Genomic DNA, 27,985 nt, shown 5'->3' on the forward strand with positions numbered 1-27,985 from the left:
GCCTCCCAAGCAAGCAGGAGGTCATCGGAAATACGACCCCCGGCGGCGCCCGAGGCCGAGGCATCAAATCAGGTATATCCGGATAATCGCGTGTCTACAGTATGGCTACTCCCTTTCCTCGTCTAATATATCTGTGTGAAATAGTTCAAATCCATTTTTTGATATTCAGCTAATAGTTCTCTATTTTCTACATTCATCCACATTTCAGTAAGTGCAATAATATCTAATTTTTTCTGTGCAGAGAAGAGCATTTAAATAGTTATTTTGTTTCTTAGACGCCTACTGTTTGTGTAATATTATTTTGAGGCCCTTCTCTTCCCCAAATCTTTTTGCCACTTGTTTCTCCCACAAACACGAGTTTATTAACTCCTTTCTCCTAACTACTAACAGTTTAAACCCAAACCCCTCAAACCACAGGTTCTGAGTTGGCAACAGCAACAACTCCAGCCCTAGATAGATGCACCCCATCTCGGTCATACATGTCATTTCTTCCATATAAGTGTTTCCAATTATCCATGAATGATATTGCATTTGATATGCAATATTTATACAGTCAGCAATTGACACCAAGTGCCCTCAACAACCATTCATTTCTAACTCCCTTTCTTGGAAGAATGCCACACATGATTGGGATTCCTCCCTTGCTCCTAACTAATTCTATGGTTTTCTTAAACCTCTGTATCAGTTCCTCACTCCTAACTCGTCCAACATCATTTCCACCAGCACTGATACAAATAATTTGTTTGTTCCCATATCCAGATATATCATCATTCATGTTGTTAACAATATCACCAATTCCTGCTCCTGGATAGCAAACCCTTAACCTGTTCCCTCTATCTCTGGCACAAAAAGCTCTATCCAGGTATCTCACCTGAGAATCTCAAAATCTCAAACAACCAAAATTTGCTTAGGTACTACCTTCATTCTTATGCTATAGCATAAGAACATAAGAATCTGAGATGGTTCTCGGAATATATAAAGCAGTTCCTCACAGATTATATCATAGGAACTGTCCATGATTAATGAACAATGAATACTGCTAAACCAAGGAAATGAGAATCATATTTATACAAACGTTAACAATTTACAGGTGTTTATTCACATAAATATATACATCATCATCATTTTAAAAATAGTCATAGTACTTATGGTTATCACATCTCGCCAACAATTATAATTAACATCAATTTGTATTTTACATCCTATTCTCTTAAGTATATAGTTCCACCAAAATGGGTTATCTAACTGAAATTGTACAATTTTTAGTTAAGTTACTATGTATATCTAGAGGGGGTTGAATAGTGCTGAAGCCAATGCATCTCTTCTCAACTTGTCCTCTTAAAAATAACGTTGCTTTTGGCCGTTTGCCCGTATGGCCGAAAGTAGATGTAATTTGAAAATGAAAAAAAAATAAATGAAAATAAATTTGGGATTTTTTTTTCAGCAACAGGAAGTTAAGGGTCCTCTGATAGGTTAGGTGGGCAGGAAATTCTCAAAGTTTCAAAACGTTATGAAAAACGTTAATTGAAAGTCTTCCTCTTCTAACCTTACCGAGCAAGCCGGACGACTCAAACAGGAAACGGAACAGTACGTCACTTTTGTGAGTCGGTTTCATTTCAAATTACGTCCAAATTCGGCCATAGCGCGCATACGAGCCAAAAGTTACGTTATTTTTAAGAGGACGGTTGCTCTCCTACTACAAGGAAGGAATATGGAGTAAAGTGTCTGCAGTAGTGCAGGGAGGGGGGAGAAAGGGTTGTCCTACTTCTGCCACTTCGACAACCACCTCCTCATCACCATCATCTAGCTACGTCACCACTACTACTTGCATCTCATCATTATCATCATCATTCGGGATATCGGGATGACCATAGGCTAGCGACTGAGTTGGGCTTAGAATGTAGCGTTTATCATCAAAAGCTGACAAACCTCTGCACGTACTGCAACATGTGCAGATCTTTCCTTGCACATTTCGGATAGATCTGGAGACAAACCGGATTGAAGTGTTCGTTTCAAGCGCGCGTTGAAATGATTCGTGTGACAGTTTCTCTTGGAGGTGGTAGGGTACTCCCTTACACTTACAGGTGTGGTCTCCATCCTGTGTGGTGAAAGAGTATGTTTTAGGTCTAAGAGCAATTAATTGATTAATGATCTTAGTCCCAATTACTGACTTGAGCAACCCTAGTTCACCTTCGCGTGATATGGGGTAGGATGGGCGAGTGTCAAGAAAGTTGCTAAAATCCATACAGTCAACGAGAGGAGCCTTATTCAGCTCTTCAAACACATCACAACAGTTAAGTTTAATGATAAAAGAGTCTGTGTCTGTATATAATAGACTGGCTTTATCCCCATATGCCGGTTTTACCACATTGTACCAGAACTCATAGAGACGTCTCTTAGCAATTTGGAGTATGTGGTAGCCAAGATACACAGGAGTGTTGACTAGGAGAGACTTCGGATTTACAGTGCAGATCACACGGTCTTTACTTAACAACAGACTACGCTTGAAGAAAGGGTTACCCGTGCATTTTAGGAAAGCTTTACGATCTGTGACCAAGTAGTGTTTGTTCCCATATTTAGATACATCTGTGAGACTCTTACTATAGATAGAGTTTGATACAAGTTTGAAAGCCTTTTTTTTTATAGCACATTTGGTAGTGGCTCGTTCACGAACATTGGTTTCAATAAAATCTTTAAGATAGGCCTCCTGGTCAAATTCGTAGATGTCATGAACTTTAGCTACTTCTAATCCAATTTGCATGAGCAGCTGTAACAAATCAAGACTAACCAGATAATCTTTCTGAGGAAGATGTGAAGCAATTAATTTAGTGTTGTTTTTAGGCAGACCGCGTCTTTCTTCGGTAAGAATATTCTTACTGTAAGTTGAAATCTGATCTTCTGTAATGCAAGCGTGTGAAAGAACTAGGGGTAGTTCATCCGTATACCTAGCGACCTCTGGAGAAACCTGCACTGTATCACACAATACCCAGTATCCTTTGGGTCCATCACACGCGATATTCTCCAATCCCCGCTCTATCATTATGTCACGCTCATTGTGAGTCAGCTTCCGTATACCACCGCGGGGGAGCAGTTCAGTCATACACACACCGTACAAGCTGTTGAAGTCCAAGTAGATGATGTAACTACTATCATCACTCGGCTCTGAGCCTGTGTGTTGGTTCTCCACATTCGTGTACTGTCTAGTTACACTTGTGAACCCCCCACGGAGATTCCGGCAGAGTAAGTCATATAACAGTGGGTCTGACACTACATCCAGTTCAACTTTAGATTTAAGCAAGAATGCATCCCAAGCAAATGAGGGGAGAGAAATGTAGTGAGAAATGTCTAATTTGTAGAGGGTAAGCAATGTATCTCGCCAGACTGTGAACACATCTGCTAACAATCCAGTGTTTACTTTGAGATATAGAATGAGATATTCCCCAATGTTGTGACACTGAGCTAGATCGAAAATTTCTAACGCCTGCTTATACTCTTTTTCTGATAACTCTTCATCTTTCAACGTGTTGTAAAACTTATCGCGAGAAGGAAGACGTGGCTCATCTAGTACACTCATGGATGACAAGTAATCGTAACAGAAAGCTTGTTTACCATTTAACAGTTTAGGGATAGCTGCCTTATTTACACCCTGTAGCATAGCTAAAGTAAAGGTGGTAGGTTTACCGCTATCAATGTGGTCTTTAGCAATTCTTCCTAGTGAACCGTTAAGAAGGGCTAAACTATCCAAAAATAGCAACGTGTTCACACCAACGTTCGTAAATTTAAATCCATCCATAGCCAATATATCTATTTTCATCTTAGGTCGCTTCTTTATCTCGTTTAGGATCACCCCCAAATCATATGAAGCATTGTGTGAGAAAGAGTAGAGAAACTCATTGGAATTTATACACTGCAAATTACAACGATCACAGTAAGCAGCTTTATAATTATGAACTCTCACAGTGTGATCGTAATGTTTGACTTTGATTACATCATCCCCGTTAAAGGGTTCATCACAGAGCTCACAGACTGTTTTTGTCTCAAATATAGCTTCTTGTTGTGGGGACATGTCAAGTTTGTAAGATTCTTGTCCCCTCTTGATTCTAGCCCATGACGCTTCTAGTGTGGTTACAAAGTGATTGACAGCATCTTTACCTAAATAGGTATCTGTCTTGACAATGTTCATCTGTCTGTCAATGATAATGTAAGCGTAAGCTACCGCGTTATGACGTGACTCGATCATACCTTTAGGGTTAGATCTATCTAGAATACACTCAAAGTCATAAAAACACATGTGACTTGGTCCATATTCTCGTCCATAGTTACGGAATGTAATCTTCCTCTCTTCTGAATAAAATGTAAGGGTTTGATGAGCTTTACACGACTCCTCATGAGCTTGCATATGAGTGGGTGAAAGTGAAATCAAACAACAATGACAAAAGATGTGATGTCTAGGGATGTCGTTAGCATTACGCATATTGCGTACATACTTGTTAAAATCTTTAATCAACACCAGATGTTGAGATTCCAACATTAGCAGTGGTACAATATCTTTATGTTCCCCTCTTCCTTTCCTAGCTAGGGCAATGAAATATTGTCTTGTATTTTCACCTCTTTCCAGTGCATAAACAAAGATTCTGACATTGTTAATTTTTTCTACTTTACCGATATCCTCAAATGTTACTGGGGAATTAATATCTGCTGGCCAGTTTATGTATCTTAGACACCAGCTAGCTTTCACAGATCTGCTGCGAATATTACCTAGATGCATACCCATAGCTAAACATTTATATGCAGCAAGACATTGCATAAGACAGATATTAAGTTCACCATAAGGATTGAAAACAAGTTGTTTCCCGCGCAAACCATAAGGATACTCTACTCGCGAACCTAGTCTTATGGGGTGCTCAATTTGACCACAGTTGATGTAAAACCCAGTTAGACATTCAACAACTACATTCGATCGTTCCCTTTCTTCTAAATAGCGAGATATTTTTTCGTCTAACTCATCAGCCCAGAAATCTATAAGCGTGTTTACTTCCTCTCGCGTAATTGTCCGCCCCTTGCCCCATATAGGAAAACCGTCATTATTGATTGGGTCCAGCATATCTTCCTCTTCTTCACACACATTTAAATTACGTACAATCAGAGTGATGTCTGGGTAAATGAACAGTGAGGGGTGTTTTGGGGTGAATTGGGTCATAATCTGGTCAATAAAAAATTGTCTGAATGTTCTTAAATACACACTAGGGAATGTGTTAACGTGCGTGGGGATTGAAAACGAATATCGTATATACGCTCCATCATAATTTTCAATTCTGTTTAAGACTTGTGGCTGGATTACTTGATCTGGTGGATCAGTAGTAGCTGATGGTGGTGAGTTGGGGACCGCTGGTGGTGGTGGCGAGTGGGGGATCTCTGGTGGTGGTGGTGGAGCGGGGGGGACTGCAGGTCGTAGGGGTGGTGAGTGGGGGATCTCTGGTGGTGGTGGTGGTGGAGCGTGGGGGACTGCAGGTCGTGGGGGTGGTGAGTGGGGGATCTCTGGTGGTGGGGGTGGTGAGTGGGACATCTCTGGTTGTGGGGGTGGTGGTGGAGCATGGGGCACCATGGGTGGCGGGGATGAGACTGGAGGTCCACCTCCGCGAGCCGAAAGCAGCTCATCTTCCTCCCTGTCAGTCATTAACGATACAATGTCACTATCTTCACTACAGCTGCTGTTGATGCTGTCGCCAGTAGTTACCAAGTCAATACACAGTGGTTGAGGATCTACAGAAAAAAATATTATGTTTATAGTGAGAGAGAGACATAATCAAAATTTAAATAGATGAGCAAACAGACTACTTGTTACTGTGATGAACTATATTTATGGTGAATTAATATTCATAAGATACAGTATAGCCGAAATAACACACTATTAACCCTTAAAGTGCGCATCACTTCATATGAAGTGTAAATCGTTTTACCAGTCAACTGCGCTTCACTTCATATGAAGTGTATGGGTACCGCGCACGATTTGAATGGCCCGCGGTGTAGCTGGGGGTCCCATACGCTGCCCAGGGGCTCTAGTAAACAGCGGCCATTTTGAAAAAAAATCCAGCTCACGCTCCGATGGCATGGGAGGCCTCAGTTTAGCGAGAGTCACCATGGCGAGCGCACGGTCAAACGCCTCACGGGCACGCACCACTCAGTCCCTCACCCCAGAGCAAATAGCCCACGAATTATTCTCTGAAGGTGAAGAAAGTGTGTTTGACGATTCAGACAACGATGAGGATTATACACAGTTGTCGGGAGATAGTAGCAGCAGCAGTGAAAGTGAGAATGACCGCCATGCCATGGCGAGGCCTATACGCTCTCCCATGCCTCCTCGCCCATTTTCTACCCCAATTCTACCACGACCTCACAGTTCCTGTGGATATTTTCTGTTTGAGGGTGACGAGTCAGAGGGAGGTGACTCCTTTTCTGGGTTTAGTGACTCAGATCAAAGTTTTATTGAGCCTGTGGCTGGTACCAGTGGTGTAACTGGGCGAGAAATTGTCGCGTCAGCAGCATCTCGCCCAGCCAAGCACCACCGCATGGCACCACATGAGGGACCAAGACCCTCGTGTTCACGTGCACCCACCTCACGTGCACGTAGCCGCCGTGCTTCTCGCAGACGGTATTCAGCTCCTGGTCGCCGGTATGCATTGCTTCCTCGCCGTCTTTCCTCTGCATCTCGCAGGACGCCTGGTGTACTTGAGTGGAGTGATGGTGACGATTTTATTCCTAATATTCCTCACTTTGACGATAAAGATGTAGGGATTACAAACCTTTTCCCTAATCAAGGTGAGGACATGGCTGAGATGGAATATTTTACAGCATTCTATGATGAACCACTCATGGAATACATTGTACACCAAACGAACCTGCATGCTGCTTACCTGATTGAGAGGGAAATCACAGAATTTTCACGACTGCAGCGTTGGAAAAATACCACAGTGGCGGAAATGTATGTGTTTTTGGCACTCTGTTTGTTGATGAAGCACTGTCACAAACATGCAATAAATGACTATTGGAGCAAGGACAAGACAATACCAACACCTTTATTCGGGAAATATATGTCACGAGACAGGTTTCAGATACTCCTCAGGTGTCTACATTTTGGAAGTGTTCAGGACCGAACACCTGATGATAGACTGTGGCGAGTGAGGCACTACATGAACGATGTTATTGGAAAATTCAGAGATTTTTACGTACCAGCACAGAAGCTGGTGGTTGATGAATCTCTCATACTTTTCAAGGGACGTGTTCCATTCAAACAGTACATTCCCTCAAAACGAAACCGATTTGGCCTGAAATTTTTTGTTCTTTGTGATTGTGAGACAGGATACGTGTTACACATGATTCTGTACTCGGCTAGTGATGTAGACATTCCCGGTAACGACGAACATGGATTCTCGGGGAGTGTAGTGAAGACCATCATGGCTCCGTGGATGAACAAGGGACACATTTTATACACAGATAATTATATACAAGTCCCTTGCTAGCTCGGTTCTTGCTAGAAAATAGAACCGGATTGGTTGGTACAGTAAAGCCACAACGAAGGGAAATGCCTGTGTTTGACAACGACATTGCAGTTGGTGAGTGTCAGAGAAGGAAAAGTGATAACATTCTGTCAGTTCGGTGGAAAGACAAAAGAGAGGTGAACTTGTTGACAACAATTCATGATGGAACAATGGTGAACAGTGGGAAAGTGAGCCATAAAACAAACGCACCACTATATAAGCCAGACTGTCTTTTAGACTATAATATCAACATGCGGTTGATTGATAAATCAGACATGATGATTGGCACTGCAGAGTGTCTGCGGAAGACATGTAGGTGGACGAAAAAAGTGTTCTTCCATCTTGTGGACATGAGCATGCTGAACTGTTTCAACATGTACCTTGTGAGAACTGGACGTAAGCCCACTTTCCGTGACTTTGTATTTGATGCTGCAATACAGTTATTAGGAAAGTTTGCAAAAGATGTCCCAGGTATTCAGCGGCCCATCATAAACCCACTGTTGCAGCATGCTGGTACTCCACGCCTCGCTCACACTGAAGGCTTCCTAGCACACAAACTTAAGTATTTGCCACCTGGTGTGAAGCGTGCAATAGCCCAACGTGATTGCTTGGTGTGTAAAACAACGACACGTAGAGACAAGAAACGGAAGCTTGTGCAAACATGGTGTGAAACGTGTGGTATCCCATTATGTGCTGTCGACTGCTTCAATGACTACCACAGTCTAGAAATCTTCTAAGTGTGCTTCAAAGTGTGTATAGCGTGTGCGAGTGTGTAAATATGTAAACATATAAGCAGAACATATAATATAATAGACTGTAATGACATATTATATTGCCGTAATTGAAAACATTTGTGTGCGCCTGTGTATACTCAAATATGCAACAATTATTGATACAAAATATGTTCAAACAGTATTTGAAACACAATTAGTGAAAAAAAATTAGATAAAATGCGCTTAGACATTGTAAATAAATAGCGCGAAAATATATTTGTGGCAACTCTGGCTGTTTGAGGACCGCGCGCAACACCTTCCGGGCGTGTACTGCATGAGCGAACATGCAGATTGTGACGTCATCGCAGAGCTTCTCGGCTCTATTGCAACAAAAGTAAGTACAATAGAATTTTTTTTTTATTTTTCCCGTGATCAGTGAACAGAACTTAACAGATTAGCAAAAAAAAAAAATTTTTTTTTTTTCAAAATGACATGCGCCTGTGTGGATAGCAGGATATTAGACCCCGAGCATGTTAAGGGTTAAGGGGGCCCGGTGCTTGTGAGCCCTAAGCTTCCTCAAACACACTAATTTTTTGTGAGTAATATCTTCGTGGTAAATGCTTTAGCTTTTCCTAATGGATCATCATCATACCATATAAATAAAAAAAAAAAAAAATCATAATTTTCAATTACAGTAGTCTCAAAAATACTTAAAATGTCATCTATTGTTATTTTATTCATTACGGTCTCAGGATGGCATATAACGTTTACATTCTTTGCTAAAAATTATTGTTTGAGAGTACAGTGTATAGTTTGCTGTAAAAAAAAATTTCAATGTGGCCATCCAAGTACAGTACTCTATGTGCAAAATTTAGAAAAAAAAAAAACAGCATTGAATGTAATGAAACACCATTTTCTGGGTGAGCCCCGGAGGCTCCCTGGAGCTATTGGGCTAATGTATGTTATATTAGACTGGGACATTAGCTATGGAGTTTAGACCTACCAGAGACCAGAGCCAGAACCTGGCCTCTTCAGAGAGGTTTCAGGGAGCAATGGCCCTGGAATACCTCCTTGTGGTTGGGGTTAATCCCTATCTGCCATTGACTGGGGTTAGGCACCCAGAAAGGTAGGCATAACAAAACAAACCCCACATGTTAAGAAACTAAAACAAAAAACCGAAGAGAGGTAGAAACTCCCTACAATCCCAAGAAAACAAGCAAACAAGCAAACATCACATTTTACTGTCGCATCGCTTGTCCACGCAGCCCTCCCTGCCCAGGGAGGGCTGCGGTCTATGGCCACCCCCCTCTCCCCCTGCGGGGGAGAGGGGGGTGGCCATAGACCGGGGGGGGAGGGGCCACGGACCTCACCGCACCAGCTGCCTACCATCAATTCGGAAGCTAAGCTTCAACCAACGCGAAAAAAATGCTGACCGGTGGGAGCGAGGGTTGACAAGGAGCCTCCGGGGCTCATCCAGAAAATGGCGTTTTATTACATTCAACGCTGGTTTTCTGTGGGAGCCCCTACAGCTCCCTAGAGCTACATACCCAAAGAGAAGGAAAAGAAAGGGCTGACCCGCGAGGTGGCCGCCACAAACTCCGCAACATAAAGTCGAGACAATTGGCATCTACCTGCAACCAAAAGCAGCACAAGAATGCACAGGAGACACGCTCACAAAAGAACAGGCGGCCAGGAACCTGGGCGACCCCCAAATCCTCGCGCCCGAAAGGAGCCAAAGACGTCACCAAACAAGGCAGCAAAAGCTGCAAACGTCTGAACGGCACGGGTGCAAGGATAGACCGCAGGCTGGTAGACTTAAGAAACCTGCGGAAGACCTGGGAGACCCGAACCCTGAAACAGAGAACAAGGGGAACTGGATCAACCCAACGCGCATCCCCAGCCATGGCACGCAGGTAACAGTAAAGAGCCGTAACCGGACAACACATGTCGCACCCCTGGCCGAACCAACTATGCTTGTGGCTCACTGCTTGCTTGTTTTACTAAGAATCTGTCTGAAGACACTTGTTTTTCGTTACATTTTAACACTTGTCTGTAGTAAGACACCACATTGTTGTTTAAAAGGTCAATGCAACGGCCTGCTACAGCTTTATCTAGATGAGTTTTTTCAACAAAACTTTGCAGTTCTTCCAATAATTCACACATTCTCTTAATGAGGAAGGGACATCTTTTACTGCCTCTACTCACAACTATTTTCTTAGGTTGAACCTTACCGCTGGCTTTCTTGGGACCCATTGCGAGATATATAATAACAACTTTTATGCTCAAATGGCCAAATATCAGAGAAAAAACTGCAAATCCTTGTGAAGAATTCAGGCGGGATAGTCACTGGGCGCGAGGCACTGGTAAACTGAGGCGCGGTAGCTGTGCCACCACGCACTAGGTCGGCCCGTACGCGTATCAACAAACTCGTTACCCGATGCAATGCTCGTACCCTGATGCAAATTTTCCGAACAAATCAGGCTCATAACCCGAAAAACTCGTAAACAGGGACGCTTGTAACCGGGGGTTCCACTGTACTTCTTTCCCCCAGTTCAGCTGTTGCTCCAGGTCCTAGCTCTCTTGAAGACTTAACAGGGAAGAGTAGACCTCTTGACCCCATGGTGGCCGGCCCAGCCTCGGTTTCAGGCGCTGCCTGCTCGGTGTCCGAACCTGGATGTTTTTCCGCGGCTTAGCCTCTTTCAGCAGATCGATCCGGTCCGTTACAAGACTGGTTTGCTCTTCTCCTCGAGTCTTCGCATTTAGTCTTTTTGACTTGAGTCTATCACTGTCTGTATGGTGATCAGGGTGCTTCTTTGATGGTGTCTCACCTGCGGGTTTCGTCTCGGCGGCAGCATGAAGTTTCCTGGCGGTCCTTCCGGTTCTTTGTCACTTCGTTGTTGTCTCCTTTCTCTCGTGGCTGTTTCAGGACTGTCATCTTATGCCGAATACTGTTGCCTCATATCGTGCCGTGTTGGCAGAGCCGCTATAGCTTTCTTTCGGTATTGATGTTACTTCTGCACCGTTTCGTAAGCTGTCTCAAGCTGTGTTTCACCTACGGCCTGCTCATGCGCCACCTGAGCCGAACTGGTCTTTGGACAGTGTGCTCTCTGGATTGTTTTTCCAAAGCTCTTATTTTTTGGCATTGGCCTCTGGGGGTCGGGTTTGGGAGCTTCATGCTCTCCTCTGGCACATGGGTTTCTGCTCTTTTGGTAGAGGTGATAGTTTTGTTCGTTTGCAGCCATCTCATTCTTTCCTTGCAAAGAATGAGACTGCTGCTTTCTGGAGGGGTCTTTGGGTTGTTGATACTTGGTTGGTCAGGCCAGGGGTGCATCATGTGTTGTGTTTGGTTGCGGCTCTCCACCGTTATTTGCGCACCACGGCCTCTGTGGCTGGGGATGCGCTTTGGGTTGATCCAGTTTCCCTTCTTCCCAGTTCTCGGGTTCGGGTCTCTCAGGTCGTTCGCAGGCTTATTCGGTCTTGCCAGCCTGCAGTCTATCCCTGACCCCATGACGTTCGTAAGTTTACTGCATTTGCTGCCATTTTGGTAATATGTCCTGGGCTGACATTCGGGCGCGGGGATTTTGGCGGTCGAACAGGGTCCTGGCTGCTCGTTACCTTGTAAACTTTACTGGGCCCGGTCGGGCCTGTGTCGCTTTGGGTCGGCAGATGCAGCCAGTTGTCTCGACTTCAGGTTGAGGAGTGAGCAGCAACCACCTCCCGGGTAAGTCCCTATTCTTTCCTCTGTGGGTAGTTAGCTCCGGGGAGCTATAGGGGCTCCCCCCCAGAAAACCAGCGTACAGTAATAATAAAACTAATATTTCTCCTACAACAATACTGTTTGTGGTGCTATTACGCTATATACACAGAGTATATATAAATATCTACATGTTTTATTCACCATACTTGTACAAGTAAACTGGTATGGTGCTCAAAGACCATCGTGGTCATCAGTAAACAACATGGTAAGTCCTGCAGACGACGCTCCTCCCTCACCAAAATGGCGGCTCCCAACCTACTCCTCTCGCTGTTTATACCCTCTATACACACGTTATATATAAGTACAGTATCTACATTTGTGTTCACCATAGCGAACCACTAAGCTGGTATGGTGAGTGCAGTCAATAAAAGGTGGCCACACACAGTCAGAAGATAATGCCACTACCCTCCCCTCCCACAGCATTACTCCTCCCTCCATGGCGCACAGTGCTAAATATCACCACAATCCTGCTATTATCAGAACCCTGGTCAGTTTTATCACAGTCAGGGGTTTTCTGTAATAATATCATCGCTACATAATAGCATGAACAAGAATATTATGGCATTTTTAGGCGATGCTGTGGTCACAAGCTGAACAGCAGTGCTGTGAGTTCATGCTGCGTGCATCAGGCTTGGTTACTCACTCAATACCAAGGCCCCTAACCCTCAAGGTTCTGTTGTAGTATTAGTCTGGAGAGACATAATTTTATTGTTGATTTACCTGTGATTTGCCCATATGTTGCTTGATATATAATTCTATAGTTAACTGACTTATCTTTATAATATACCATTATTTTATGTGTGTGATTTACTAAATCCTAAGGGGGTGAATAATTTTAATTCTTGCCTGTACAAACCATGGGATTAGACTGGTGTCCCACCATGAGATTGCAGTAGCAGTAAATGTCCCTAGACTACAATATTTTATTGCTGTAAGGGACACGAGCATCAATGAACGGTTTGTAACACCCTCTAGAAACAAACACATGCGGGACTGCAGCCAAAGGAGAGACTCTGGAAGGAGATACAAGGAAGCAGTCCGAGAGTCCCACACAAGACCCAGCCAGGTCCGAATCTGGGAGGAAACCAGATGGGACTTTCGCCAGTTCACCAGGAACCCAAACTCAGCTAGCTGGGAAAGCACCAAACCCCTGGTGAACAGACATGCGGACTGACTGGGAGCCCAGACCAGCCAGTCATCGATGTAGACCAGCACCCAAACACCTAAAAAGATGCACACTGGCCACCACGACCCGGGTAAGGTGCGTGAACACGCGAGGTGCCAGATTCAACCCAAAAGGGAGACAACAAAAGCGGTAGCACTGACGCCCCACAAAAAAACCAAGCCAGTCCCGGAACCCCAGATGAATAGGGACGAGGATATCACCTCTTTTTCTTCTGTCTTCTAGTTTTGGCATATTTAATGCCTCTAACCTCTCCTCGTAGCTCTTGCCCTTCAGTTCTGGGAGCTACTTAGTAGCATGTCTGCACCTTTTCCAGTTTGTTGATGTGCTTCTTAAGATATGAGCACCACATAACTGCTGCATATTCTAGCTTTGGCCTAACAAAAGTCATGAACAATTTCTTTTGTATTTTGCCATCCATGTATTTAAAAGCAATTCTGAAGTTAGAAAGCGTGGCATAGGCTCCTTGCACAATGTTCTTTATGTGGTCCTCAAGTGATAGTTTTCTATGTAGAACCACCCCTAGATCTCTTTCTTTATAAGAATTCTTTAAAGATTTCTCATATAATTTAAATATGTGTGGGGTCTATGTTCTCCTATTCCACATTCCTTAACATGGCATTTATTCACATTAAATTCCATTTGCCAAGTGGTGCTCCATATACTTATTTTGTCCAGGTCAAGAACTACAAGAATCATACAAAACCCAGGAGCGGCAAAGAGAGCAAAAGTCCATCATCAGTGAAATAGAGAGAAATCCGAAATATTTCTTCTCCTATGCAAAATCAAGATCAAAATCCACATTTAGTATCAGGCCCCTGCAAAAGGGAGATGGAACTTTCACTGATGACAACAAAGAAATAAGCGAAATACTGAGGAATCAGTACGACTCTGTTTTCAGCGAGCCACTGAACACACTGAAGATTGATAACCCAAATGAATTTTTCATGGATATGACACCAACATCAAATCATATATCAGATGTCACCCTATTCCCACTGGATTTTGAAGAAGCCATAGACTGTATGCCTATGCACTCTGCACCAGGTCCTGACTCTTGGAACTCTATATTCATCAAGAACTGTAAAAATCCGCTATCGCAGGCCCTTCACATTCTTTGGAGACAAAGCCTAGATACTGTACTGGCATTATCCCTGACATATTAAAAACAGCAGAGATAGTACCGCTCCATAAAGGAGGAAATAAGGCAGAGGCAAAAAATTACAGACTGATAGCACTAACATCGCAGATCATAAAAATCTTTGAGAGTGCTAAGTAAGATCACAAAATACATGGAATCACAGCATCTCCATAACCTCGGACAACATGGTTTCAGAACAGGGCGCTCTTGCCTATCACAGTTGCTAGACAACTATGACATGGCACTAGATGCCATGGAAGACAAACAAAACGCTGATGAAATTTACACAGACTTCGCAAAAGCCTTTGACAAATGTGACCATGGTGTTATTGCACATAAAATGCGTTCAAAAGGAATTACCGGAAAAATAGGCAGATGGATCTACAATTTCCTGACTAACAGAACCCAATGTGTAATAGTCAACAAAATAAAATCCGGACCATCAACCGTAAAGAGCTCAGTCTCCCCAGGGTACTGTGCTTGCTCCAGTACTTTTTCTCATCCTCATATCAGACATAGACAAGGACACAACCTATAGTACTGTATCATCCTTTGCAGATGACACTAGGATTTTTATGAAAGTAAACAACATAGAGGACACGGCAAACCTTCAATCAGATGTAAATCAGGTCTTTCTATGGGCTACAGAAAATAACATAGTGTTTAACGAAGATAAGTTTCAGCTCATGCGCTATGGAAAACATGAAAATATAAAAACGGAAACCACATACAAAACTCAGTCAAATTATAACATAGAACGGAAAGGCAATGTAAAGGATTTGGGTGTACTGATGTCGGAAGACCTTACATTTAAAGAACACAATAAAGTAGCCATCACAACTGCAAGAAAAATGACAGGTTGGATAACAAGAACATTTCACACTAGAGATGCTATACCGATGATGATACTTTTCAAGACCCTAGTGCTCTCTAGAGTAGAATACTGCTGCAATCACAGCCCCTTTCAAAGCTGGAGAAATTGCTGACCTGGAGAGCATGCAGAGATCCTTTACTGCTAGAATTCACTCAGTAAAACATATAACTATTGGGACCGACTAAAGAGCCTAAACCTGTATTCTCTTGAGCGCAGGCGGGAGAGATACATAATAATTTACACATGGAAAATAGTAGAGGGGCTGGTCCCAAACCTGCACACAGAAATATCAACACATGAGACCCAAAGCATGGCAGGATGTGCAGAATACCCCTGTTGAAGAGCAGAGGTGCAGCAGGTACTCTGAGGGAGAACTCTATCAACATCAGAGGCCTGAGACCGTTCAACGCGCTTCCACTACACATAAGGGGCATAACTGGACGACCCTTCACAGTGTTCAAGAGAGAACTTGACAAACATCTCCAAAAGATACCTGATCAACCAGGCTGTGACTCATACGTCAGGCTGCGAGCAGCCACGTCCAACAGCCTGGTTGACCAGTCCAGCAACGAGGAGGCCTGGTCAATGACTGGGCTGCGGGGTCGCTGAGCCCCGGAATCACCTCAAGGTAAGGTAAGGTAAGGTAACCAAGGTAGGTCTTCTTGAAGGGCATGACAATCATCTAAGTTCCTTATCCTTTCTATTATCTTAGCATCATCAGCAAACAATGAACATCACCAGTACAAGAACTGAGCCCTGTGGTACACCACTTGTGACATTTCTCCAGTCCAATACATTGCCTCTGATTACTGCCCTCATTTTTCTATCAGTCAGAAAATTTTTCATCCATGTTAGAAGCTTACCTGTAACCCCTCCAATATTTTCCAGTTTCCAGAACAACCTTTTATGTGGAACTCTGTCGAGCATCTTTTTTAGGTCCAGATAGATGCAGTCAACCCAACCATCTCTTTCCTGTAAAATCTCTGTGGCTCGATCATAGAAACTGAGTAAATTCGATACACAGGATATTCCAGATCGAAAACCATACTGTCTGTTTGATATTATATAATTTCTCTCCAGGTGTTCTACCCATTTAGTTTTTATTATTTTTCCAATATTTTGACTATTACACTTGTCAATGATACAGGTCTATAATTGAGGGGGTCTTCCTTGCTTGTATCAACACATTGCTTGATGTGTTGATGCAAGAATGTCTCCAGAATGAGATTCACAAATCTGCATGTCCAAAAGTCCTCCATTCTTGCTTCACAGGCCTCCCAGTCTATTGCTTTAAATTTGAAGTCCCCCAGTATCAACAGTCGTGATTTATGTTCATCTGCTTGTACAGTAATCTCTCATGACCATTATGAGGCCTTCTCATTTGTCATCCAGTTTTTCCTTTGTCCATGTGTTGCTTCCTAGTGAGCTGTAGGCATTTAAAATTATCAGCTTATCTTCCTGATTCCAGACCTGCAATGTCATTATGTCAATATCTCGAAGGTTTTCAAATATTAACTCTCTTACCTTCAGGTGTTCTTTCACCAGCACAGCCACTCCTCCTCCCTTCCTAGTTTTTCTGTCACGTCTCCAGACTGAATAGCCCTGTGGGAATACAACTTCATTTAATATATTTCCTTCAAGTTTCGTCTCTGATAATGCGACAATATCTGGGACCTTAGGCTGAATTATATCTTGCAGCTCCAGAGTTTTTGACCTCACTCCATCTATGTTGGTATATACAACTTTCAGGAACATGTTCCCTTTCCCTTTGCTCTTTACTCCCCCTTCCACTACTGATTTTGTTGCCTTGTTTTTATGTACCATTTCACAAGCTTTCCAGTCCCTTACACTCTGTAGAAAAAAATTTGTGTTATTCATTTCTATCCCCATTTAGACGTTTTGTTTCAATAAGCTTCATTTTCAGCTTTTCTGTACTCCTAAGAGAGGTCTTGTCTTATTGACCAAAGTTTGCCAACGTCATCCCTCTGCAATTTCCTGGCATTTCTAAGCACTGCCATCATGTTTTTCACTCCATTAAATGTCACCCTTAACCCTTAACATGCTAGGGGTATAATATCCTTTGTTCCCCACAGGCACATGTAATTTTGAAAAAACCCAGCGTTGAATGTAATGAAACGCCATTTTCTGGGTGAGACCCGGAGGCTCCCCGGAGCTTTACCGGCTGATATGCTAATGTCAGACTTTGGCATCAGTCATGTGTATGGAGTTCTAGGGCCTACCGGGGACCACGGCCAGAACCTGGCCCCCTCAGAGAGGCAAGGGGAGCAATGGCCTATAGAAACCTCCGTGTGGTTGGAAGCATTCTGTCTGCCATCGACCGGGTCAAGCATCCAGAAAGGTAAGCATTCCAAAACAAACCCCTATTCTGGTGAAAATTGCTACCTAAAGCCGAACTAGTGGATAGAACTCTTCAACAGAAAACAAGGAAACTAGTATGACGTCATACGTCACCGCGCCGCTGTCTGCGCAGCTCCCCCCTCCCCGGGAGGGGGAAGGGGGAGCCCCAGACCTCCCACGCCAGCTATCCACCCATCAGTTCTGAAGCTGGATGTCAAAACATGCGAAAAACTGCCGACCGGAGGGAGGGAGGGTTGCCGGGGAGCCTCCGGGTCTCATCCAGAAAATGGTGTTTCATTACATTCAACGCTGGTTTTCTGGGGGGAGCCCCGTCGGCTCCCCGGAGCTAACTACCCACAGAGGAAGATCAAATGGACAGAACCGGGAGGCGGACACCACGCACCCCCCACGGCACCCAAGGCGCCACAGCCCCGAAAAGTCCCGGGAACAACACGAGAACAACGAGCAGCAAGTTGTTAAACAAGCACCAAGGTAGATAAACAAAAAGAAAAAGAAAACCCCGCAAGAGGACAGCGTACCCAAGCGGAACAGAGCCGGCCGCTATGATTAGTAAAGACAAGCTGCACAGTACCCTGCGCCCCACCAGTGCAAAAACTGCCCCTTACTCTAAGACGAACAAGGGAGACAGAACACCCGAGCACACAAAGAGTGGCCGAAAACCAAGCAGTAAACGGCCAAGCAGGGGCAGGACCCAAGGAACTTGTGGAAAGTGGCCCCAAGCCCCAAGGGCAGTACTTACAGGGCACCTAGGGAAGGGAACCCTAAGCGCATGCAGCCCGAGTACTGGAGAATCACTCCCGGCTTACGCACCACCTAGAAAACAGACACCACACTCTAGGTACAGTGCTAAAACAACCACTGGAGCCGGAGCACATAACCGGTGCCTATAGCATCAGCCGAAGAACTGATGGGTGGATAGCCGGCGTAGGGAGGTCTGGGGCTCCCCCTTCCCCCTCCCGGGGAGGGGGGAGCTGCGCAGACAGCGGCGCGGTGACGTATGACGTCATACTAGTTTCCTTGTTTTCTGTTGAAGAGTTCTATCCACTAGTTCGGCTTTAGGTAGCAATTTTCACCAGAATAGGGGTTTGTTTTGGAATGCTTACCTTTCTGGATGCTTGACCCGGTCGATGGCAGACAGAATGCTTCCAACCACACGGAGGTTTCTATAGGCCATTGCTCCCCTTGCCTCTCTGAGGGGGCCAGGTTCTGGCCGTGGTCCCCGGTAGGCCCTAGAACTCCATACACATGACTGATGCCAAAGTCTGACATTAGCATATCAGCCGGTAAAGCTCCAGGGAGCTGACGGGGCTCCCCCCAGAAAAAAAAAATTCTTTTTTCTTCCTAATCTGTTAATTTGTGTTCACTGATCATGGTAAAAATAATAAAAAAATCGTAAGTGGCATATATTGCCCACTATAGGGCGGGGAAGTCTGGCAAAAAACAGGCACTGACTCAGAATGCGTCCCAGGCGGTCTGTTGATCGCCAGCTGTCAGGCCGGAGTTGCCACAAAGAGATAATTACCTAATTATTTCAATGTGTCTGATTGATTTTTCATAGTTTTTTTGCTGTAATATTTTTCAATAGTGTGTAGTTTGATATATTTATATAATATAATGAGTGAATCATCGCTGTACTCAAAAATATGGTGTGCATATTGTTGATTCAATTATGTTCATCAATCAGTGAACAAATACTTTGTCGGTTATTACACTATATACACAGGTTATATATAAGTATCTGCATGTTTTGTTCACCATAATGAACCACTAAGTTGCTATTATGAGTCAAAAAGTAACGAGGAGTAACCGCCGTGTACCAGCCAGCCACTCACGCCCTCCCTCAAGTCACCTGACTCTCCCACATTCTCCAACCACAATACTGTTTTTGCTTTTATTCACTATATACAGACGCTATATATAAGTATCTACATTCATGTTCACCATAACGAACCACTAAGTCGGTATGCTGAGTGGCAGTGGCAGGCAGTGGCAGCCCGCCACTGGCTGCCACTCCCTCCCTCCCTCACCTCACCTGACTTGCCACCATTCTCCACCCACCATACTGTTTTTGCTTTTATATATAAGTATTTACATGTTTTGTTCACCATAACTGTACATCTAAGCTTGTATGGTGAGTATAGGCACAAAGACGTAGGACCTCACACAGTCAGCTGATGGCTGCCGCCCTCAAGGCCAGACGCACTAATATTTCTCCTCCAACAATACTGTTTGTGGTGTTATTACACTATATACACACATTATATATAAATATCTACCTGTTTTATTCACCATACTTGTACAAGCAAACTGGTATGGTGCCCAAAGACCATCGTGGTAACCAGTAAACAACACCGTCGTCTGCACGGTGGCGTCGTGCAGACGACGCCACCGCCCTCACTAAAATGGCGGCTTCCAACCTACTCCTCTTGCTGTTTATACCCTCTATACACACACGTTATATATAAGTATCTACATTTGTATTCACCATAGCAAACCACTAAGCTGGTATGGTGAGTGCAGTCAATAAAAGGTGGCCACACACAGTCAGAAGACATCGCCACCACCCTCCCTCCCACAGCATTACTCCTCCCTCCGTGGCGCACAGCGCTAAATATCACCACAATCCTGCTATTATCAGAACCCTGGTCAGTTTTATCACAGTCAGGGGTCTTCTGTAATAATATCATCGCTACATAATAGCATGAACAAGTATATTATGGCCTTTTTAGGCGATGCTGTGGTCACAAGCTGAACAGCAGTGCTGTGAGTTCATGCTGCATGCGTCAGGCTTGGTAGCTCACTCAATACTGAGGCCCCTAACACCCGGGAGTTTGTCCCACGATTTTCTTTTTAAATGGTGTCTGTTTACAAGAGCCCTGATGAAGGTGTGGTGAACCCCGTGTATCCGCGGCCCGTTTAAATCTTGCGTGGTACTCCAACACGTCATATGACGTGATGCGCACTTTTTCGGTTAGTTACTCAACACGTCATATGACATGTTGCGCAGTTTAAGGGTTAAGGGGCAGTTCTTGTCTTTCTCGTATTTTCCTATTCTAATATCACAGACATTTTCCTTCGAGCCTTCTCCTAAACCTACTCTTTTTCTCTATGGTTTTCATCTCTTCTGCTGCTCGGTCCACCCTAGATGAAATTTCCTTCTCTAAATATCCAAAAATTATTATGGACTTACTTCTACCTGCAGTGTTTTGTACTAGTTTATAATTGGTAACCAGTTCTTTCCTAATTGTTTGCCTAATTTCTGCTTCTTGTTGGTCATTTCTGGTTTTGACTTCCAAACACACTTCCTTGATTGTTTCTTTCTCTTTTACAACTTGTGCATACGTCTCTTTTATTTCTTCTTTATACTTTTCTAGTTATTTATTAGCCTCCTCTATTTGAGTTGCCAATGAAGTTTCTCGTTGCCTCTCCTTGCCTAACTCTATGTTAGCCCTCAGGATCCCTTGGAGTTGTTCACCATATGAGTTTATTTTCTTGTTATTTTTTTCAAATTCCCTACTCTTCACTTTCCATGCCTCATTATCCTTTACTAGTTCCTTGATGTGTTCCTCCTGTATCCTTACCTTATCAGTCAAGCTGGTAATATCCTTATCTTGCTGGAAAATACTTCCTTTTAACTTAAAAAACTCAATCTTGAGACCTTCATTTTCTTGTTCTAATTTAATAACATTTTCTTCATAATTCTTTAGCATGTCATCAATAATCACTAACCTGCCAAGAAAACCACCTTTCATTACATCTTGTTGTGAGAAACCTGCAAAACATTCCCTTGCTGGGGTACTGTCCTCCCCTGTGGTGACGGGCATCTTTGTTGACATTCTGCTGTTTTGAAAGATCAACTTTACTACCCAAGATTTTTCATTCACTAACACTTAATTTGAGTTTATTTTCAAATTCCCTTCACCTTCATGTATTCTGGGACACCACTTGCAACCCTCACCCTACTCCCCACACTAAGATAATTTGAATTATCCTGGAGCCTGCAGCAGTGTGATTCTTCAGTGTGATGATGCTCACTCTCCATAATGAGTGTGAGAGAGAGAGTGTAAGAGTGAGAGAGAGTGTGAGAGAGTGTGAGAGAGAGAGGGAGAGAGAGGGAGAGAGAGGGAGAGAGAGGGAGAGAGAGGGAGAGAGAGGGAGAGAGAGGGAGAGAGAGGGAGAGAGAGAGGGAGAGAGAGTGAGTGAGTGTAATTACCTAAGTGTAGTTACAGGATGAGAGCTATGCTCGTGGTGTCCCGTCTTCCTAGCACTCTTCGTCATATAACGCTTTGAAACTACTGACGGTCTTGGCCTCCACCACCTTCTCACCTAACTTGTTCCAACCGTCAACCACTCTGTTTGTGAAAGTGAATTTTCTTATATTTCTTCGGCATCTGTGTTTAGCTAGTTTAAATCTATAACCTCTTGTTCTTAAAGTTCCAGGTCTCAGGAAATCTTCCCTATCGATTTTATCAATTCCTGTTACTATTTTGTATGTAGTGATCATATCACCTCTTTTTCTTCTGTCTTCTAGTTTTGGCATATTTAATGTCTCTAACCTCTCCTCGTAGCTCTTGCCCTTCAATTCTGGGAGCCACTTAGTAGCATGTCTGCACCTTTTCCAGTTTGTTGATGTGCTTCTTAAGATATGGGCACCACACAACTGATGCATATTCTAGCTTTGGCCTAACAAAAGTCATGAACAATTTCTTTAGTATATCGCCATCCATGTATTTAAAAGCAATTCTGAAATTAGAAAGCGTGGCATAGGCTCCTCGCACAATATTCTTTAAGTGGTCCTCAGGTGATAGTTTTCTATCTAGAACCACTCCTAGATCTCTTTCTTTATCAGAATTCCTTAAAGATTTCTCACATAATATATAGGTTGAGTGGAGTCTATGTTCTCCTATTCCACATTCCATAACATGGCATTTATTAACATTAAATTCCATTTATCAAGTGGTGCTCCATATACTTATTCTGTCCAGGTCATCTTGAAGGGCATGACAATCATCTAAGTTTCTTATCCTTCCTATTATCTTAGCATCATCAGCAAACATGTTCATATAATTCTGTAGACCAACTGGTAGATCATTTATGTAGACAATAAACATCACTGGTGCAAGAACTGCACCCTGTGGTACTCCACTTGTGACATTTCTCCAGTCCGATACATTGCCTCTGATCACTGCCCTCATTTTTCTATGAGTCAGAAAATTTTTCATACGTGTTAGAAGTTTACCTGTCACCCCTCCAATATTTTCCAGTTTCCAGAACAACCTCTTATGTGGAACTCTGTCGAAAGCCTTTTTTAGGTCCAGATAGATGCAGTCAACCCAACCATCTCTTTTCTGTAATACTGTCTCCACTCGATCATCCGGACTATATGGGAAGGGCCCCAGCCGGATTATCACATTTTTTGGATAATGATACTTTTTCCCCTACGAGTCCAAAAGTGACCATTTCCAACTATTTTTATACTACAAACAACATAATTTGAATTACCTTGCCACATATAATTATTAAATATTCAACTAGAAATATTGCAACTAGAAATATTGCAACTTCAACAACTTACCTTGTTGGTGTTCGTCTTCTTGATTGATGCCACACATCTTGAAGTTAAGAATTCTTAACAATTTACGTAACCTATACTAACATAACACTAAAATTAACACTTAAAATTACTGTACAGTTCATTAAGCAAAGTTAGTTTTGACTGCCAGCTGCTGAAACCTCACTGGTTAAAGGCATTTGGGTTGCCTGTGAGGCCTCACTTGTTGAAGCGCTTGAATGCCCTCACTTGTTAAAGGCGATTGGCTTGCCTGTGGAGCATCACTTGTTTAAAGTGCTTGGCTTGCCTGTGGTGCCTCACTTGTTGAAGGCGCTTGTTTGGGCCTCACTTGTTGAAGGCGCTTGGCTTGCCTGTGGTGCCTCACTTGTTGAAGGCGCTTGTTTGGGCCTCACTTGTTGAAGGCATTTGGCTGCCTGTGACGCCTCACTGGTTGAACAACACGTAACTTGTCTTTAATTGCTAGGACAACCTTCTTCCTCTTAACACCTCCAGAACGATTGATGCTGCTACCAGACATAGTCTTGGCCAAAAATGTTTAAAGTTACTATGAAAATAAAAAAGTTATTTAAAAAAATATTTCACTAATGGCGCAGCACTGTGACGCCGCACTGGTTGAGGTGTATAACAGTAACTTGTCTTTAATTGTTAGGACATATTTCTTCCTCTTAACACCTCCAGAACGATTGATGCTGCTACCAGACATAGTCCTGGCCAAAAATGTTCAAAGTTACTATGAAAATAAAAAAGTTATTTAAAAACTAGCATTGAATGTAATGAAACACCATTTTCTGGCTGAGTCCCGGAGGCTCCCTGGAACTATCCATGGCTGATATGGATACCCTAACTATTTTGCATCAGTCGATGTGGGTGGAGTTCTAGGGCTACCGGGGACCACAAGCCAGAACCTGGCCCCCCCCAGAGAGGCACAGGGAGCAATGGCCCATAGAAATGCACATGTGATTTGGAGCATTCTATATCTGCCATCGACCGGGACAGGCACCCAGAAAGGTAAGTGCCACAAAACAAACCCCTATTCTGGTTAACAACAAAAATCGACAAACAAGTGGACAGAACTCCCCCCGGAAAACGAACTAACAAGCATGACGTGACACGAGCCGCGCCGCATGTCTGCGCAGCTCCCCCTTCCCCCTCCCGGGGAGGGGGAGGGGGGGAGCCCCAGACCCCCGCGCCGGCGATCCCCGCCCCAGTTCTGAGGCTGGATATCAAAACCGCGAAAAAAACGCCGACCGGAGGGCGGGAGGGTGCCGGGGAGCCTCCGGGACTCACCCAGAAAATGGCGTTTCATTACATTCAACGCTGGTTTTCTGGGGGGAGCCCCTACGGCTTCCCGGAGCTACTTCACCAAAGACTACCTAAGAAAACAAGGGGACATACCCGGGAGGCAGTCGGTGAACCACTCCTCAACACGAAGTCGAGACAACAGCCCAAGGACCCCTCCGGAAAGCAGCAGGCACAACATTCGCCAGAAAAAGGGAGAACGGCCGCAGACGAAGAAACCTATGACCAAGACCATAAGAGCCAAAAACCACTGCGCCTGAGAAGAGCATGAAGCTCTGCCACACGACCCCCAGAGGCCAATGCCAAAAAAAAAAAAAAAAAAAAAAAAAAAAAAAAAAAAAAAAAAAAAAAAAAAAAAAAAAAAAGAGCCAAGGCAAAGCAAACCTGACCCCAAGGAGCCACAACCACCAAGCAGAAGAAAAACAGGAGAGCACCCTGTCCAAAGACCAGGACGGCACAGGCAGTGCATAAGCAGGCCGAAGGTGAAACAACGCACGAGACAGCCTACGAAATGGCACAGAAGGAACATCGATACCGAAAGCTAGCAGCAGAAACCAAGGTGCCAGACCCAGGAACGGCCCCAAGCGCCTCTACATCCTCTGCAAGCCAATCCTATGACAGCACCAGGAGGGAAATAAAACGCAGGACCAAAACCAAAATGCCACAAGCATGCAAGTCCACCGCCACAAGTGCAGCCAACAGGGAAGGAACCCGCATAAGGAGCCGCCCCGCACCAACACCCGCAGAAGGGCAGGAGCGAAAAAACTTGGTAAGAGGAGCAAAATCGCCCCCAGGAAAATGAGTAGCGCCGAGACAGCGCGAAGAGAAGAGATATGCACAAAAGAACAAGAAGGCCAAACACCCAGAAGCTGCCGGGAAGAGGACCCACAAGCCCTAGAAAGGACCGGAGGGAAGCTCAACTGAATGACGACAGACGTACCAGAAAACGGGAAGGAGCAAAACCGTCCCAAACCTTCGAGAACAAAAAGAAGCAAACACAAAGGACGAAGGCACAAAAACCCCGTCGCACCCAAGACCAAAAGTCATGCAGAAACCCCAAGAAAAGGGGGACATGACTGAGAAGGCCCGTCCCGGAAAAAAGGGGCGAAGACCGTAGAAAAGCACCCACCGACAGGACGGAAACAACGGGCACAATGGACGAGGAAACCGAGCCCAGGGAGGGGCCGACGCCCACAAAGCACGTGCGGAGAGGGGGAACGGAAAAAAACCCACACCACAAAACCGCAAGCCCCACCCAGAGGGGTAGAAATACCCCGGCGTGACCAACGGGGCCTAAGGCCCCTCACGTTAGCCCCCCCCCCCCCGCCCCAGGAACCCACCCTGCAGGCCCTGGGGCTGAGCTGTCCCCTCAAAGCCCCAGCGTCAAGAAAAACCCCAGGGCAGCAGTGAAAAACACCAAGGAAGGGAGCCCACTAGGCTCTGGAACTTTAACGGAAACCGGAGGATAGGCAAGGGGCGAGACGAAGACCCCAAGCTCATCCCCAGCCAGCACAACGAGGCGAGGACAAGACAGAATCCAAGGAACATGGAAAAACCAGGCCCAGCACAGCAAGACCAGCAAGAAAGGAGGGCCCCAGAGGAAGCACGGAAGGGCCGAACATAATGCCACAACCAACCCCGACACGCAGCTGCAGTACCAAAATGCAGCAAAACATCACCACACTTCCCGAGGAAGTGACAGAAGATAGATAAATTGAACACGAGTGGCACACAAGGGGACACAGGCGGAAACCGAGCACCCAACTGAGCCACAGGGATGGTAGGAGAAACGTGTGCAGTGTAACAGGCAATCGAAAGAACACATTAGGCAGCCCAACTTGGGCTGACCCCATACACAGCCCCAAGAGCAGAGATGAGAGCGCCCATGAAGCACAGAATCCGCTCGACAGGCAAACGACAGGGAAGAGGCGGAACCAAAGAGCCAGAACCCAATCCTGCAAGCACAAGGAGGCGAGCACAAAACACCCTCGACACAGGAAAACATACCACCGAACAGACACCCCCACCGTTGCACCGTGGAACAAGGTGGAGGCGGGGCCCCGAACTCAAGCAAGGTCAGACAAGCATAGGAGAAGGGCAGGAGTACAGGCAGGAGCCTCCTCGCAAGGGCCAAGAGGCCACCCGCAGACACCCGTGAACTGAGGAAGGAATCAGGGAGAGAACAAGAGCTGCCCAGTATGGGCCAATAGCCCTGCAGTAGGCACCTCGGGTGATACGGTCCACGTTCTCAAGTACGTATGTACACCCATTCCTACTTCCAAAAACAAAAACAGCGTCAGGAAGGAGACGCCAAACCGCACCAACTCACTTGCAGAACATAGGCGCTGAAGGGCCATGACGCAAGCTTTCGAGTCCGTAGCTGCTGGAGGCGGCCAGGGCGCCCATGCTGGAGAGGAGGGGAGCAGCGGAGGCGGCTCCCCACCCTAGAACACAGGGAAAAACCTCGTGACTTCCCCACAGCAGCACCCCAGAACACCCCCAAAGCAACAGGGCATGGATTGGATTAAGAAAAGAGCGAGAGGCGAAGCCCCCCAGAGAGAAATGGATGAAGAACACGTGTGCACACCGCCCGGAACCAAAACAAACTCTCACGGCGCATGCACAGGACGCGAAAGGAAAGTAGCCCAACAGGGCGAGAAGTAGCCCAACAGGGGGAGAAGTAGCCCAACAGGGGGAGAAGTAGCCCAACAGGGGGAGAAGTAGCCCAACAGGGCGAGAAGTAGCCCAACCGGCTACAAAAAGCCCAACAAGGCGAGAAGTAGCCCAACCGGCGACAAGCAGCCCAACCGGCGACAGTAGCCCAAACTGCTACAAGGAGCCCAAACTGCTACAAGGAGCCCAAACGGCTAAAAGGAGCCCAACGACGACAAGGAGCCCAAAATGGCTACAAGGAGCCCAAAACGGCTACAAGGAGCCCAAAACGGCTACAAGGAGCCCAAAACGGCTGACAAGGAGCCCAAAACGGCGACAAGGAGCCCAAACAACGACAAGGAGCGCAAACCGCTATAAAGGAGCCCAAACGGCTACAAAGGAGCCCAAACGGCTACAAAGGAGCCCAAACGGCTACAAAGGAGCCCAAACGGCTACAAAGGAGCCCAAACGGCTACAAAGGAGCCCAAACGGCTACAAAGGAGCCCAAACGGCTACAAAGGAGCCCAAACGGCTACAAAGGAGCCCAAACGGCTACAAAGAGCCCAAGCTGTCCAGAACAGAAGGAACCAGTATGGAGGCAAACTCCTGGACACGCAGGAGGTAAGCCGCAAAGGGCAACCGCACCGCAGGCGATGAGATGTGGTTAGCCGAAAACCTCCGGAAGACGGAACCGAAGAAACCACAGGGACACGGAACCGAACCCGGGGAGGAGCAGAACCCAAGCCCAAATCGTACGCAGAGGGGGGAAAGAAAACCCCCACTCCTCGCAACAGTAAGCCCCGCTCAGAAGGACGGAATCCAGGCGGGGCGCAATGGAGCCCAAGGCCCCTAAGGCCGCTCCTCCCCAACCCCAGGA

General features: G+C 45.2%; 2 protein-coding genes across 4 annotated transcripts in view; both read right to left on the bottom strand.

Moving 5' to 3' along the window:
- Positions 1-1,076: 1,076 nt before the first annotated feature.
- Positions 1,077-27,985, bottom strand: part of LOC123759765 (mucin-4) — a 142,526-nt gene continuing 115,617 nt past the window's right edge. For all 3 annotated transcript variants that reach the window (XM_069317239.1, XM_069317245.1, XM_045745020.2), the window contains one exon: positions 1,077-5,763. The gene's annotated coding sequence lies outside the window, so the exon portion shown is untranslated. The remainder of the gene's footprint in view (positions 5,764-27,985) is intronic.
- Positions 1,808-4,474, bottom strand: LOC123759582 (uncharacterized). Its single transcript, XM_045744687.2, has one exon. It carries the CDS (start codon positions 4,472-4,474, stop codon positions 1,808-1,810), a length of 2,667 nt encoding a protein of 888 aa, XP_045600643.2.

The sequence above is a fragment of the Procambarus clarkii genome, chromosome 8, assembly GCF_040958095.1.
Source record: "Procambarus clarkii isolate CNS0578487 chromosome 8, FALCON_Pclarkii_2.0, whole genome shotgun sequence".
In the NCBI taxonomy this organism is placed as follows: domain Eukaryota; kingdom Metazoa; phylum Arthropoda; class Malacostraca; order Decapoda; family Cambaridae; genus Procambarus; species Procambarus clarkii.

What these genes read in the sequence shown, in the direction of transcription:
- LOC123759582 (XM_045744687.2), bottom strand. Translation starts at nt 4,474, where the DNA reads ATGCGTAATGCTAACGACATCCCTAGACATCACATCTTTTGTCATTGT.